Source organism: Meles meles, chromosome 10 (genome assembly GCF_922984935.1).
Source record: "Meles meles chromosome 10, mMelMel3.1 paternal haplotype, whole genome shotgun sequence".
In the NCBI taxonomy this organism is placed as follows: Eukaryota; Metazoa; Chordata; class Mammalia; order Carnivora; family Mustelidae; genus Meles; species Meles meles.
Genome location: NC_060075.1, coordinates 54,278,679 through 54,295,742, shown reverse-complemented (window position 1 = coordinate 54,295,742; position 17,064 = coordinate 54,278,679). Strand labels below are relative to the sequence as shown.

The 17,064-nt window shown below is 47.4% G+C and overlaps 1 protein-coding gene across 2 annotated transcripts in view; it reads right to left on the bottom strand.

Annotated features, from left to right (window-relative positions):
• Window positions 1-17,064, bottom strand: part of CDCA7L (cell division cycle associated 7 like) — a 43,639-nt gene that overhangs the window by 2,426 nt on the left and 24,149 nt on the right. Inside the window, exons 2-7 of one of the 2 annotated variants that reach the window (XM_046021409.1) lie at window positions 12,731-12,871; window positions 7,186-7,323; window positions 3,720-4,094; window positions 2,057-2,128; window positions 1,769-1,939; window positions 799-924 (exon numbers count right to left, since the gene is read on the bottom strand). In XM_046021409.1, the coding sequence (XP_045877365.1) occupies window positions 799-924; window positions 1,769-1,939; window positions 2,057-2,128; window positions 3,720-4,094; window positions 7,186-7,323; window positions 12,731-12,871 (1,023 nt within the window). Of the gene's footprint in view, window positions 1-798; window positions 925-1,744; window positions 1,940-2,056; window positions 2,129-3,719; window positions 4,095-7,185; window positions 7,324-12,730; window positions 12,872-17,064 lie in introns of both variants that reach the window. The other variant, XM_046021407.1, reaches the window with a different exon arrangement.

Below are 17,064 nucleotides of genomic sequence, written 5' to 3'. Positions count from 1 at the left end.
ATTTAGAGGGGGATACCCACAAGGCCACATGCGGCCATGTATGCTCATCAGGACACAAAGCAGCACGGCCTCTTTGGCACAAACCACGGCCCCATCTAGAAGCCCGGAAGGAAGGACATGATCAGAGAGACCAGCAGAAAGCCATGAGGCAGGGGAGGAAGAGCCCACAGACAATGACAGGGACCCAGTGGCTATGAGTCCCAGGCAGCAGCACGGGGCTCCAGCCTCGCTTCTGGGAATCTGGGTCTTTTCAGAATACAATTTCTTGGTGTTAAAATGCTGACAAGTAAAAACTTCTTAGTACCTTAAGTAACAGGACACTGCCTCATCTAAAAAAAAAACGTTGCATACCACCACGAAGCCTCCCTCCGAATCACTGTTTAATAAAGAGTATTTAACCCATTTCCTACTGAACGAAGATACTCTGTCAGACTCGTTCCTATGGCTATATGAATCAAAAAGCACACAAAAAAACCCCAGTCGCCCCACAGTGTGTTTTTCCAGTGTTTAAAACATGAACACTCTAAAGTTTACTTAAAATGTGACTATTCTAAATGCGCTTTTCCAAACTATACGCCTGCCTTCCCAAAGATCATACGCATCCCCCAGAGACCTTTCCCGAGAATTCCTACACCAGGCAGCTTCCCAGTCACAGCTGGCCCTCCCTGTCAGAGGGGAGAAGGCCTGGGGGTATGAGCCCAGCTATAGTTTAAAGACAATGCACAACTTCAAATACCACTGCCTCAGACTCCCCATCAGAATCACAATCATGCGAATTATTCGTTATACATAATTTACCAGAACTTTATCATAGATTTTATCTCGAACAGTTATGGCAACATTTTCTAAGTCCTCTTCAGTGATATCCTCCACTGGCCGAAAAGAAGATATTCGGTGACGCCGCCTGTACCCCTGGCATTTCCTCTGTAAAACAAACCAAAGCAGAACCTGGCATAAGCTGTTTTGACTGGTTAAAAAACACAAAAAGTTTCACACTCTGAAGGCACCCTAGGTGGCTCAGGCGGTTAAGCCTCTGCCTTCAGCTCAGGGCCTCAGCTCAGGGTCCTGGGATCGAGTCCCGCATGAGGCTCCCTGCTCAGTGGGGAGTCTGCTTCTCCCTCTCTGTGCCAAGCCCCCCGAAGGCTCATGCTCTCTCTCTCAAATAAAATCTTAAAAAAAAAAACATTTCTCACTCACAAAGCTCCAGACCATAATGTTAACCATGTCCCCCTTCTACTCTCCTGGCATCACTCATTACAGAGCTCCTGCCACAGGCACGAGGCCAGCTGCCTTCACGGCACGGTGATAACACAGTAAACGAGCAGCCCAGGTTTTCCCTGGCCAAGATAGCAGCAGCAGTAGCTATAAACTCTGCGAGGATGGGAGTGAACCGCAGTGAACGGCCACACCTGCAAATGGGAAGGACGTAGTTTCTCGCTCCAGACTCTGAGAGCACTGAAAACACCCTGTCCTAAAACTGAAAGCTGAGGAAGAATCACTGCCCTTTCCCACAAGCAAAACCACAAGGCAGACTGGATGGGCCTTTGTTGCCTCCCCGGCAGATTAAGCTGAGGGTCTTAACCCTGAGCAGCTCCTCTGCTGGGCTGAGGTGGAGGGTGCTCTCCAGCCTACAGCTCAGGTCAGAGTGGGGGATTCGTCCCTGAGCGTGGTCCCGGGAACACCAGCGCCTCCTGGGAATGTGACAGATGCCCACGCAGCAGTCCTGGCTTAGACCAAGAATAACCTGTTTATGGTGCTCAGAAAATACCCCACTCATTGTCTTCCTTCTCCTGAAACTGTAGAACTCTTCTGCAAATTTGGCAGCTGAGACGGTGAAGTTCTCCAGGGCAAACTTCTCGGGAGGCCGTGCGCTCCGGGCTGGGTTGGTGCGCCGGGTGACCTGTCCCTCGGAGAAAGCCCGCCTCGAGGCCCTCTTCTTCTGCAAACAAGAAGAGCACAGACCGCTGCAAGGGGAGCCGCCTTGAATAAAAGCCATCTGGCAGCAGATTCCGTCCATCAGTGCTGGCAGCAGGAATTATAAAGGAGTTCTACTTACAGAAGCTGAGTTCGGGGTTCGTACCGGGAAGAAATCTGGCATAGAGTTCAGTTCCGCCAGTAGCTGAGCGAGCTGAGGGTCAGAACAAAAGAGAGGACCTCACATCAGTACTGCCACGCCTCATTCATTAACACCTTATCCCCACGTCCCCAGTTTTGCCAACATGAGAAACGTGACTCAAGTAGTTCAAGTACAGTCTCAACAGTTGCTGTGTTTTTGACCTCGTATGTAAAGATTTCTACCTCCAGAGGGAAGACACTGGGATCACCATTCATAGGAATAAAATCTATACCCATTCTTTATATATAAAGGTCGTCACAGCACATGATGAACGCGCCCCTGGAGTGAGGTGGCCGGCTGCAGGAGGTGGGACTCCTGATGGGGCCCGCTGACGAGCAGCGTGACCCCTCGAACAGATCATCGTGCACAGCTAAGTCAAGTTTTGTCAGGTTCAAAACAAGAGGTTTAACTCGACTGTTCAGACAGTTACTTAGAGCTCAAAAAAACCTGTTTAGATTGATTTATTTTTCATTAGAAAAATAACTTGTGAAAATAGTCCCATTTTCATAAGAACCTAAGAACACCGAATAATAGGCATTAATATTCCAATCTATTCAGATTTTTAATTTTAGGTTTAAACAAATGTACAGGTGTCATTAAAAATTCATGAACATAGTTATTTTAAAAATGCAGATACAGGGGCGCCTGGGTGGCTCAGTGGGTTAAAGCCTCTGCCTTCGGCTCAGGTCATGATCCCAGGGTCCTGGGATCGAGCCCCGCATCGGGCTCTCTGCTCAGCAGGGAGCCTGCTTCCTCCTCTCTCTCTCTGCCTACTTGTAATTTCTGTCTTTCAAATAAATGAATAAAATCTTAAAAAAAAAAAAATGCAGATACAGTCCTAAAAACTTCCCTGAGCTAATCACAAATACGTCTTAGGATAAGTTACACTCAAAAGGAGGCTTTTTATTCTCTTACTAGACATCTAAGGCTGCGTATATATGGTATCATATTGTGCTTTTAGAAAGAAAATATTAGAAATATTCCAAAATACTAAAAGTAACTGAATGGCAGAATTCGAATTGTTATATGCAAAATTACGAAGCCAACAAGTTAGTGACCAAATATAGAAAAACCAAATACACACAACAATGATTTCCCCTGGGGCCATCATCATTCATTCCAGGGAAGACATGTTAACGTGATTCACAACTGCTCAGGGTAATACCGAGGTCTCCTGCATTCCCTCATCTGAGGTCCTGAAGCCCCAGGGGGTCATCAAAGGACTTCTCGCTGCAAGGTGCTCACCGCAGCCCTTATGTGGGCTCCTCCACACCCAATCCACATCTGCTCCCCTCCGCTGGGAACGGCCAGCTGTTCAGCCCTCCCCTCTCCAATACCACCTAGCGGCAACTTAACTTTCTAACAGACAGTAAGTGGCAAGAGGTCACCGCACCAGGACAAGGAGCTGGAAATCGTCCTGAGGGCTGGCTTTCTATTCCCAAGCCACAGCCCATGCAGTGTCAACCGGCGGGGGTCAGGAAGAGAGGAAGGACACCCAATACCCAGGGGACACTTCTGACAGCAGCCAGGGCTGCCGCGGCTCCCAGAACAGCCCTGGACCCCCAGGGCCCAGGGCCCCGGACCGCCCACCGCGGGGCCTTACCATGGCTTTGTTCTCCCTGATGTTCATGGTCCTCTTCAGCAGAGCGTCCGAGCCCTCCTGGCCCTCATCCCTGGACTCGTCCTCAGACTCCGAGACCGAATCCTCTCTTTCCTTCCCCTGTCTGCAGCTTCTCTTTCTTCCAAGAATGGCTTTTTTACTGTTCTGTAAGCATGTGCTAGAAAACGGCGGCTCCGAAGAACTGTCATCTGACTTTTTTGCCAGTTTCTTGGTGGGGAACTGAAAGGCTACTCGAAGACCGATACTGCTCCTCCGGGGCCTGCTTCTTCTAGGTGTAGCCTTTGCTCTTCCATCCTCCTCCTCTTCCTCACTCACTGAAGACACCTTACCCGCATCACTCAGATCTGACTCTGCAATCTAACAAAACCAGAGAAGAGCAGAGACCACGTTTCTTAACAGACCTCCCAGAACATGTCACTTAAAAGCGCTCCGTCATTACTGCAGAGAAAAGACGAGAAGCAAGCTCCCCCTTCCTCTTGTGAGCTCCGGCTGAACTCTCAGTCAGGTGCTCTGCTGAGGCATCTGGTGGAGAGCAGGCATTCTCCTGCTGCCCTCTGGCCCGGCCCCGGCCCTGGCGGACTGCCGCCTGCAGAGCATGGGCTGGAAGCAGGGCGCTCACGAGGGAGGGCTCCTCCACTGCAGAACAGTGGAGCATTAGGAGGACTGGCCAAAGAAAAGGCTGTGCGTGGTGTAAGCATTAGCGTCAGGTAACAATGGAGTGCTCGGGGAAGACAAATACTCTTCTGCCCTGAACGGGAGGAACAGGGCTTCTAGAAGGGACAGGAGAGCTGACCTCACCTCAGCCAACGACAGAGGAGCAAGCAGATGATGGGCCAGCGGGGTCAGTGGGGGAGCCTTATCCCTAGGACATGACAGGTCCTCACTGCCAGGGTCGTCCCCTCCCTGTTCTGCAACCCGTGGAGCCGCAGGGGGACATCAAGGCAGATAGCTCTTGGGTTGTGAGGCACCCGTTCTGTCAGCTCAAGAAACTCTCACCCCCAATTTTCTGATTCTGCTTGATATGAGTTTCTGGCATTAAAATGGAACTCAGTCTTACACATGAGAAGACAGAAGGCAATGGCAGGGTAACGTTACCCAGGCGACAGGTGACATCTCAGATGCCAGGGGACTCTTAACAATGGCAGACACAGGCTTGACTGTGGAGATCAAGGCCCCCTCCTGGGCATCTTTCCTTTACCATGTGCAAAGACCCTCTCTCAGGGACTCTAGACAACAGGGCCGCTGTGAGGAGAGCAGGGAGCAGCACCACAATGGGCCCAGGTAAAATCATTTACTGAGGTAAATGACAGCTTTCTCCTTGGTGACTCCCCCACACCCCAAATTCTAGCTGGACTCAAGTTAAAAATAAGGCAGAGGACGAGCATCTGGCTGGCTCAGTTGCAGAGCGTGTGACTTGTAATCTTAGGGTCGTGACTTAAAGCCCCACACTGGGCATGGAGCCTACTTTAAAGAAGGAAAAAAAAAACTAAAAAATGTACTGGGGCACCTGGGTGGCTCAGTCGGTTAAGTGTCCAACTCGATCTCAGCTCAGGTCTTGACCTCCATGTCATAAGATCAAGCACACTGGGCTGGAGCCTACTTAAAAAATGAATAAATAAGGAAAGTGGGGGACAACGTGCAGATAGCTTCCAAATCTTGGGATATTGTGCTCGCTTCGGCAGCACATATACCAAATCTTGGGATATGTATCAATCCACAACATGCCAAGAGAGAAATAAGACCACAGTGTACTGATTTATCTTTTTTTTTTTTTTGGTATCCTGAACTTTCTACATCAGTAGCTTTGAATCCAAATGGTGGGATTGGAGGAATCTAATATTAGGAAGACAGTGTTGGAGAACTTCAGAGGAAATCTCTCTCAGATTGGCTTTATTTATCTGCATCATCCTCCAACCCGTATCCCTTTGCTAAGGACTCTGTAAGGGACTAAAGTAGACAAGAGCAAACTGTAACCAGCAGTGGAGACCGAAGGCAAAAGCACACGAGGCCCAGCACCACTGCTGTGGTGGCTTCACATACAGCTGGAAGACCATGAGACACCAGGGGATAACATCCTACTGTCAGAGAATACGGTCTCGCCAGTCCTCACTACAGCGGGCGGGAGGTGGGAAGGGAGACAGTAACACGTGTTGGCTCGCTGCCTGGGAAAGCCAAATTTGTAGGTGGACCTGCCCTAAGCTATGAGTTCTACCAATCAGCAGGTCACAATTCATAACCCAAATGTACAGACCACGAATGGGGCGGGGGTGGGGTGGGGAGAAGAAACCTTTGGAGTAGTCTTCCCAGTGCTAGGAACACAGATTCTCTGAATCACCTGACCTCACTTAGCCAAAAATCAGAAGACAAGTCAGTCACTAAGAGTAGACAATACCCATTAGGGTCTGGAAAGATTTCAGTTAAGTGTCTTGCAGGCAAAAAACCGGGGAGGCTGGCCAACCAGAACACGGCAACCGCCTCACAAGCAGCTTCTGCAGAGACACCCAGAGGAGGGTTAGGGAGCAACACTGAACAAGGCAGCCTGCCATGAGGGGCTTTCAGGCCTTAAGATCCCCCAGAAGATGAGGAACAAAGCAAACCTACTTGGTACAGCTTATTTAAACTTCTACCCAAGTTCCACGCCAGCTTGCCAGCCGTGGTTCCTTAGGAGCTTCTGAATGGGACCCTGAATGGGAAGAGGTTTAACCTCCATCCTTTATCTTGATACCAACAAAGGAAACAGTGGGCTGTTTGGGGGGGGATACATGGATGCTATTTTTCAGTTAGCAGAAGACACTCTGATGCCTGGAAAAAACCCAAAGGTTGTTCTTTAAAGGTACCCGGGGAGTCCAATACTAATCGGCAGTACACTGGCCTCAACATGGGGAGTGAAGGAAGAAATCAAGTCTCCTGAAGGTCAAGTGCTGGGAGCAGACCTCCCTCAGCAGTCAGACAAGTCCAGGTCATCTTTATCACTGAAAGAGCATTTCTGCATCCAAACCAAGAATACACAGGGAAAACTCTAAGTTTGTACTGTAGCTACATTTTGGCCAAATTAATTCCAAATCCAAGAGCATGACTTTACACACAACAAGAAATGACTTTAAGGAACTTGCTACTCCTAGACAGATGGTCCTCTTTCCAGATAAAAGATGTTCCTGAAAGTGTAAAATAAATTCTTTCCGAAGGACAATAAGGGACACTGAGACATGTCCCCCCCCAACCCCTAAGGTACCAGGGAAAGGCAAGTGGATTTTCTGTAGGAGAATAATGGACTGGTGGGCCAGGAATTAGCCTTAGAATAGCCATTTCTATATTTTGTTAACCGGCTTAGAAGATAAACATGTAAGAAAAAGTCATTCATCTACGAAGTGAATTCTTACAAGAAAATAGGACAGAAACAGGACAGAAAATATGACAACCCACACTCTCCCGTGTTGATAATTCTTACCATGACTTCTGGGTTACTATTTCCATTCAGGTCATTCTGCGTAAATCCTTCAAATTCTTCCGTCTCTGAGTCCGTGTCCTCTATAAAAATTCTTCTTAGCTCTTCCGAGAAGTATTTGGAATGGAAACGTACATCTTGCTAAATTAAAAAACACAAATGTCATAAAGAAAGAAGAACAGAGGTGACCAGGGGGCTAAGGGCACAGTGAAGGGCTGTTTAATGGGGAGCTTCTGTTCGAGGGGATGAAAACGTTCTGGGTAACGGGGACAGCTGTGCAACCCCGTGCACGTCCTTGACGCCACTGAGCATCTCACTGGCAAGAACCTGGGCACTCGCCCACACTTAAAAAAGGGTGAAATGGGAAATTTTATGCTCTGTATATTCTACCGCAATAACCGAACACATGCTCATAGACACACACATCTTTCTACAGATTAGAGAAACAGAACTGAACAATTTGAACAACTGCACCATTTCAAAGAATCAGCATGGCCACAGGCTCAGCCAGCTGCTTCTATGGCTGGTGAGTGGCAATGGACTTCAGCTCCTCCTGCCGGGGCTGGTCATCAGGAAGATCTGCTCTCACACAGAACCGAACACACATGGGAAGGAACCACGGGGAGCAGCCCTGGTTCCCTGCCATAGGCCGGCAGCTGCCCAGAGCCGGCTCCCCCAAGTCAGTGAGCACAGCCTGCCTCGCTTCTAGAGACAGCAAGTTTTTGTGCAGGAAAGGGCCAGAGCCCCTCACATCCCTCCACGCCCCCTGCTGAGAAAGCTGCCTCTGCACCCTGACTACCCAGGGCTGGGGAGGATGGGAGCGCCAACCCTCCCAGCCCCCAGGAGAGCCCATCCTGCAGGAGATGCGAGGCCAACAACCACCGACAGGTAGCAAGTGAGTAGAAGGAAAGATGCTCTAGGATGCTTAAAAAGGAAAGACATTTTCAAATGACTTTTCCAGTCTTTTGAACCAGTAAAAGGCAAGGAACCAGGCTCTCTAACTAGCTCTCTTGACAGAAAGGAGGGAACAGACAGACCTGCACTGCGGAAAGGAGACCCCCAGACCGGTCTCCTCCAAGCTGGCAACCAAGGCTGGAGTCCGTGTCCCCAGTTGCCTCTGACGTCTCTCCCTCCCGCACCCGATATAGCAATGACCCCTCCTCGCACCACATTTGGTTGGAGAATCTGTTTCTCCCCCACTGCCTCTCCCTGACTTTAATTATATACTTCTTCAAGCTCACATCATCTCTGGAGAAAAATAGATATAATAGATGAGTGGGAAAATTTACAGGGGGATAGAGAAAGAAATGTCTGTATCTAGCATTTTTTTAAGCTTAAATGTCTCCTATGAATTATTATGGGTAATTGGAATGAGTGCGTTTGGAGCTAAATTACTTTGTTTCTTTGTTGATAGCTGTGGTGCAGCTGCTTGGGAAAAAAAAATACAAACACAAAAGGCAAGTTTCTTTAAAGTGAAATTCAAATGGTGTTTAAGAAAGACCAAAGTCAACTCTGCTGCATACTGTGTGCAAGTCCATGCAGCTTCTCTTGGCTGGTTAACATGCATCATGCGCGTAGGGGGTCAGGGAGGAGAACCAACAGGGCCGGGCAGATTTTTAAGGAAGACCAGGACACGGGTGGCTGCCACAGAAAGCCACCAGGAACCTGCTACGTGTCAGGGCAGGAAACATCCGGCTCATGGAGCCCAGAGCTGGCCTCTGCAGGCGGCTCTAGGGCAATGGGGTCTCTGTGTCCATTCCGTCATACACCCACTGTCCCTGCCTCAGGCCCAGAGAGAACAAGTCACATCCTAGAGCAGCAAGTTCCAGCCTTCCATCCTCTGGCTCGCTTCACTCACTGAGCTGGCCTCACAGGGAAGTGGTCAGCCTGGGAGAAACTGGTATCCTTGGTGACCAGATTGAACCTAGAAACAACTCAGCCACAGTCCTAAACCAAGGCCCCTGCTTTTCTCCTCCTCATTCCACAAGCTGTGAAAACTGTTCTGGGGGCACCTGAGAGGAACAGTCAGTTAACCGTCTGCCTCTCATCTCAGGTCTTAATCTCAGGGTCGTGAGTTCAAGCCCCACTCTGGGCTCCACGCTGTGCATGGAGCCAACTTAAAAGACAAAACAAAAAACAAAAAATGGTTCTTAATGTGAGTGTGTATAAAGCAAAATATCCACTCCATGTTCTCACTGCAGTCTTGGTTACAACGCTCACACAGCTCTTTGCTCTCCAGAATTTGTGACCCTTTCAAGTCAGTAGCAGGCAGCATGCTCTGGCCCAGGTCCCCCGTACCCATCTCCCATGATCAAGAACATAAGCAAGTAACAGATGAGAAGAGCTGCTGACAGAGCACTTACATTTTTTATTTTGAAGCTCATGGGACAGGTAGAAACCGACTGGAAAATGATGGTGAGCTGAGCCAGTTAGACCGGCATCCCACCTCAATTCCACCCCGTGGGGGCTCATTCACCAATGGGCGCTGAACGCGTGGAACACGAGGAAAGGGACAGCATGCGGAAGCTGTCCAACCCAGGAAAGCTAGGAGGCATCGGTCACGTATGGGGTGCCTCCCACCGAGGAGGTTCATGGTTTAGTGGGGCAGTGGGACAGAGGTGAGGATCAGTGTGACAAAGGAGACATGAGCAATATGGCACAGAAAGAAAAAAGAAGAGAAAAGAATGAAAAAAAAGAAAAAAAGGGAGAGAAAAAGAAAAGAAAAAAAAGGAAGAAAATCTAGTAAAACTTCAAGCAGCAGCAGCATTTGAACTGCATCTGAATGGGGGCGGACTCTAGAAAAATGAGGAGCGGACACACAAGCAGAACAAACAGCACAGCCCAGTGCCCATGGCAGGTGGACTGGCGTATGCAGAGGATGCCCGTGCGGCTTCGGGTCCCCTGCAGCAAAGGGGAGCAGTGAGAGGGACGAGGCTGCCAAGTCATGCTCCCAGATCTCCAACATCCCGACCCGGACACTTCTCAGACATGGGGGCTTAGACACGTCACCTCACTGCCCTAAGCTTTAGTTTCATCCCCTGTGAAACAGGGATGATGACAACACCTCCACTGGCCCCAGGAGGCACGTGCGTTCAGGGCCAGGGCCAGCTGTACGAAAGCACAGGTCACGGGCCATCTCAGGCACATTGGAGTCTCCGGCCACGCCCCACCCCCACCCCCAGCAGGGGGAGCAGGAAAGGCAGGTCTGACTGCACAGAAGGAACAGTGCCCAGAGCAGCAAAAGCAGCTGCTTTGGCTTTTCTGTTTTAAATTTCCATATTTGAATCTAGTTGACCCAGAGTGTTAATTAGTTTCCAGTGTACAACAGTGTTTCACCTTCTTTGTACCTTATGCTGTGCTCGCCAGTGACGCTCCCATCTGTCACGATACACCTCTGTTACAGTATCATTGCCTAAAGTCCCTGTGTTGTGCCTTTTCTGCCCCATGACTTATTCACTATGTCACTGGAGGCCTGTACCTCCCACTCCCCTTTCCCATCTTGCCCATCTCCCTACACCCCTCCCTGCTGGCAACCAACAGTTTGCTCTCTGAATTTATAGGTCTTATTCTGCTTTTTATTTTTGAGATTCCACAAGAGTGAAATCATATGGTATTTGTCCTCCTCAGTGTGACTTAGTTCACATAGCATGATACCCTCTAGACCCATCCATGTTGCCGCAAGTGGCAAAAACCTCATCCTTTTGACGGCTGTATAATATTCCATTGTACACATACTCAGAATCTTCCTTATGCATTCTTCCACTGATAGACACTTAGGTTGCTCCCCTATCTAATCATCAGGAAAACGCTAATCAAAACCACACTGAGGTATCACCTCACAACTGTCAGAATGGTTACAATCAAAAAGACAAGAAGTAAGTGTTGAAGATGTGGAGAAAAAGAATTTACTCGTGCAGCACTGGCGGGAATGTCAATTGATGTAGCCACTATGGAAAACAGTGCGGAGATTGCTCAGAAAATTAAAAAGAGAGCTACCCTATGATCCAATAATTTCGCGACTAGGTATACACCCCCCTCCCCCCCAAAAAAACCCAAAACACTACTTTAACAGCCCTGTGTTTATTGCAGCATTATTTCCATTATTTACAATAGCCAAGGTAGGGACGCGTTGTTTCGTAATGTCTTCATGCCTATCTTGCGCTGCTAGGAACGGCCCTCACAGTGGACCCCAGGGCGCCACTCTCCCTCACTGCCGACCCATGCTCAAAGAGCTTCTCAATAAGGCAAGGAGCATGACCAGAGCTCAGTTTTGCCACTGCAGTAAGGGTTAGGAGGACCAGGGGCACTGAGGAAGGGAGGGAAGGGAAGGGATGGAGGCGAGCAACATGGCAGAAGGGTCACAAGTGCCTGCAAGGGAGTTGGGAGATGGGAGAGGAGGGGGAGGGGTCACGAATACCAAAGATGCAGATAAGAATAAGGAAGACAAATGGACAACCAGGGAAGGGAATCGGTGAGTCTGAGATCTCCCCTGATCAAGACTGGTCCGACTGGCAGTCAGATTATGTGTGGGGCCTGAGAGGGAAGTCAAGCCATCGAGAACGTGCAGGTAATGGCTGAAAGCAGACCGGTCCCTACATCACTAAGAGAAAAGGTCTGAAGACAAAATCTTGAACCATATCCACAAATGGGGACGGGAGACAAAAGAGAGGACCGTGAAGTATGAAACACGTAAGAAAGAGGAAGAGACCAAGCAGAGAGACAGCACGTCAGTGTGGAGGACAGACACTGGGGGGTCCCTGAACCTGGGCAAGACCAGCTCCCATAGAGGTCAGAACAAGCACCGGCAGCCCATCCAGCAAGCAGGCACCTCCCTACACAAGTAATTGCTTCTCCTCCTGCACCTGCCCAGTCAAAGCCAGGTGGGCTTAATTTACAGCCTTGTAAGAGAAGCCGAGGTCAAGGGAGAATGAAGAATTTTGAGAGCCACAATGACAGCAGAAGAAAAGGCCACCAAAGCCTGGTGATTCTGACTGGCCATGCTCCCGCTGAGGCACAAGAGAAACCTCCCGGAAACTAACTCTCAGAGAAATGTCTCTTGTGTTTGCCAGGGAGCCAAGTAATCCAAGGAAAGAGTAACGCCCTCCTCCGGCAATTCCAAGAGTGAGGTTCCGAGAGAATCATGCTACAGGAGCCCAGAGACTGGCTCAGGGTAACCGCGCAGTCCCACTCCGGACTGTGGTGTGGATCGGTGCTGTGCTGGCCCAGCCTCCCCTGCCGGCCAGCCCGGAACTCTCTGAGTGCAGCCTCCACAGAGGCTGTAACCCTGAGGTTGCAAAGAAAATGCATCTGATCATGTGAGGCCCCATTATGTATGTGTATATATGTCATGCACAGAAAGGGCTTGAACAGTAAAATGATCTAGGTACTCTCCCTGGTTCTTGAAACATGAAGGCAAAACACTTATAAAACAAACGCTCGACAGTTAATTGCGATCACCAATCTCAGACCAAATTCAAATAAAAGAGTATCGGAAGCAAGATCCAGGCTTCCCAAAGACCAGGCCTTCCATGAAAAAAACCATCCGTACCTGTTTCCCTGACTCCAGTGAGTCGAAACTATCACAGCTCTCCTCTGATGAGAGGGTTTCCATGGGAACATCATCTCGGAAACCGACGAACTCTTCATCATCACTGGGGGCGTTAAAGATGTCAGCCACTTCTTTAGGGACCTGTTTCGGATTCAAAAAAGAAGAAGGATCAAACCAGGGGCTGTTATCATCACTTAAATTTTCTAGAGAGCAGGAGGAATTAGCATCTTCTAGCTCTATCGATCTGCCCAGTAACCCCCGAGCAGAATGTGTTTCAGCGGATTCCTCACGGCAACAAAAGAAGGTGGGGGCGGGAAGGGCAAGCGTGTTTTCAAACCCCAGAGATGTGTCCCATCTTACAGACAATGTCAGGGCCAGACCCAGACAGAATGTCAAGGCCAGACCTAACACAAGCCACGTGTGATCTCTTCACAAAAAATAAAGTCACTGGGTTTTGAGAAACCAACAATCTATTTATCTCCTACAGTGGATTTGTCTTTAAATCGTCATCTATATCAAAATAAGATATTACTAAGCTCCTCTTTTCTTCATTTCCACCTGTAGCTCTTTAATTTTTCTGTTCTTCATCATCTGCTGATTCAGACACGGAAATCCATACAGCGAAATAAGTACCTTTTTGCTCCTTGTCTATATTCTCTCAAGTAGTTTCAGAATTCCAAGAGAATATAAACGCTATTATAGGCAAATATTCCAAGAATGTTGTCAGCACACATCATCTAACAACTGTGTATCTGTTCAGAGTTCATTTTCATATGCTGACAACCCACTTGTTCCCAACTCTTTATTCTGTAAACGTCCGAACCCAGAGCAAGGTGAAGGAATGGCGCATCTCTGTATTCTTCACAGGCGTCCCCGTACGTCATCACTCTTGTTTTCTTTCAACAAACATCAAGTGGAACCATAAGCATTTGCTAGTATTTCACAGTTTGTGACCTAGAGAAACAGCCAGTTAGGATGAGCCAACTTAATCCATGTATATTTATTTTTTTTAATGTTTTATTTATTTGAGAGAGAGAATGAATGCACACAACAAGGGGAAAGGGCAAACAGGAGAGGGAGAAGCCAGCTCCCCATGGAGCAGGGAGCCCCACGTGGGGCTTGATCCCAGAACCCTGAGATTATGACCTGAGCTGAAGGCAGCTGCTTAACCAACTGAGCCACCCAGGCACAACCTGTGTATATTTAAAGTAAAGTGCAGACATCATACTAATTCACCCTAAAACACTTTAGCACCCTTCTCCTGAGAATAAAAACATTCCCCTCTATATAGAGCCACAAAACTATAATCATAGCTAAAAGAAATAACATTAATTCAATATCACTTACTACAAGTTCATATTTAAATGTCTGCAACTGTCCCCAAGATGTCAAGATCATGCATTGTTTTTTTTTATGACAGTATTTTTTGTTGCTTTTCATGACACTGGCATCATTTCAATAGCCCAAGACTGTTGTTATCGAATATCATACATTCTGAGCTTATATGATTGGTTCCAGATACATTTAAGTAAAATATTTCTGGCAACAATTCTATACAAATGACATGCAGTTCTCAATGCAATGCATACAGAGACACAAAATATTAGATTATTTCCTATTAATTAGTGTTAATGTAATTATGTAATTTTCAAACCAAACCCTACATAGGCAAGACAGTACAATGAACTCATGCATGGACCCTGAAGCAGTTCTGTGCCCATGGCTAATCTTCTCCCATCTGCAGCCCTACCCAACTGCCCTCCTTCCAAATTATTTTGAAGCAACTGAAGATACAGTATCATTTCACCCTGTATCACCAGCAAATACATAGTCTGTGTTCACAGTTCTGTTAACTTATATTTTTTAACTCATTTGTATCATGATCTGAATAACCTCCCTACACCGGTCAATAGCTCTATAAAGTCTTTTCTCATGTGTCCCTCTTTTTCCCTTTGGCAACTTATTTTTGAAGAAACTGGGTCATCTGTGGAGTTTGCAAAAGTCTGGAAGTTTGTGTTTGGGGTTTGTGTCTGTTTGTTGCAGCTGCAAGATGGTATTTAATAAACTTCTATGTCCCCACAGATTTCCTATGATTTGGTAGTCGAAGTTACAGGCTCAGTCAGATTCAAGTTTCCTTCTTTCTAACAAAATGATGACTACTTCATAGGTAGTACCACATTCTTCACTTAGAGAGCACATAATGGGGCACCTGGGTGGTTCAGTGGGTTAAAGCCTCTGCCTTCGGCTCAGGTCATGATCTCAGGGTCCTGGGATCAAGCCCTGGCATCACACTCTCTGCTCAGCGGGGAGCCTGCTTTTCTCCCTCTCTCTGCCTACTTGTGATCTCTGTCAAGTAAACAAAATCTTCAAAAAAGAAAAAAAGAAAGCACATAATGTCTAGCTATCTCTGGTTTTTAGTGATGATGCTCTCTGATCAACACATTCAGGTGGGTTGTGCCAATCTTTTCCTCTCTGTATTTAGCACGAAGTTAAGTAGGGTGATGTTTGACATTCTGTGACTATCCTTCCCCCTGATTGGTAACAATTCAGTCAGTGGTTTCAGCATCCATTGACAGCTCTTACCTGAATCAAGTACTACACATGAGAGGTTCCAAAATGGTCATTTTCACATTCTATTCGTTCTTCATGTATTAGCTAGCATTCTTCTATAATACAATACACACTCTCTCTCTTGCTATCCCCCTCCCTCTCTCTGCTTCTCTTGCTCCCATGTAGATTCATGGTATTTTTTTTTTAAATTCCATGTGCTATATAACCCATTACTGTCACCATTCTTTCTGATGCTTAAATTATCCTAAATTTGGCCAATGGGAGCTCCTTCAAGCCAACTGCTATGTCCTTTTGACATAACCCTAATAGTCTTTGCGTACCTTTTTGCTTTCTGGCACAAGTGTACCAAGCTAGCCTTACACTTCACCTGCCCCAGACCCTGGATCAGCCATTTTCCCCAAATGCATAGGCATTGAGAAATCAGAGGTGAGGATTTGGTATGCTCCTTGCTAGTTAAGTATCATTGCTTCTAAGCTCTGACTGGACAGGGTGATGATACTTTAAATGTCTTAAGTCACACATTCACAGAGACACCTTGAATTCAAAGCCAAAATAACAGGATTCTTCCTCACCTCCCTCAATCCCAGATTATTTCCCTTTTCCCAAAACGAAAGTTCCAACTCTCAGTATTTTGCATACACTTACCCCACTTACCCATTTGCTTTACCTGTAAGACACACAAAACAGTTTCAGACTTTACCATCAACACCACTACCAACAATAATCATCAATGACAATCAAGTTTAAGTTCTTTTTCTTTTTTTAAGATTTTATTTATTTATTTAACAGACAGATCACAAGTAGGCAGAGAGGCAGGCAGAGAGAGGAAGGGAAGCAGGCTCCCCGCTGAGCAGAGAGCCTGATGCGGGGCTAGATCCCAGAACCCTGGGATCATGACCTGAGCTGAAGGCATAGGCTTTAACCCACTGAGCCACCCAGGCACCCCTCTTTCATAGTTCTCATCAAACTCAACACCCAAAGAACAAATAATCCAATCAAGAAATGGGCAGAAGACACCAACAGACATTTCAGCAAAGAAGACATCCAAGTGGCCAAGAGACACATGAAAAAGTGCTCCACGTCACTCAGCATCAGGGAAAAACAAATCAAAACCACAGGGAAATACCACCTCACACCAGTCAGAATGACTAAAATTAACCCGTCAGGAAACAACAGATGCTGGAGAGGATGCAGAGAAAGGGGAACCCTCCTCCACTGTTGGTGGGAATGCAAGCTGGTGCAGCCACTCTGGAAAACAGCATGGAGGTTCCTCAAAATGTTGAAAATAGAGCTACCCCATGACCCAGCAATTGCACTACTGGGTATTTACCCTAAAGATACAAATGTAGTGATCTGAAGGGGCATGTGCACCCCAATGTTTATAGAAGCCATGCCCACAATAGCCAAACTATGGAAAGAATCTACTGTCTGTAAGAGACTCTTAATCTCACAAAACAAACAGGATTGCTTGGGGGTAGGGGGTAGGGATAGGGTAGCTGAGTATGGACACTGGGGAGGGTATGTGCTATGGTGAGTGCTGTGAATTGTGTAACCCTGATGATTCACAGACCTGTACCCCTGGGGCAAATAATATATGTTAATTAAAAAACAAACAGTGGCAGAAAGCACCAAAACACAGGAATGCACATTTTTCCTTGTACATTCACACACATAAAGGCACAAAAGACATTCGTGCCCAACTGTTAACAGAAATCACCTCTACAAAAGGAATTAAAGAGGACTCAATGCGGGGTGGGGGTATT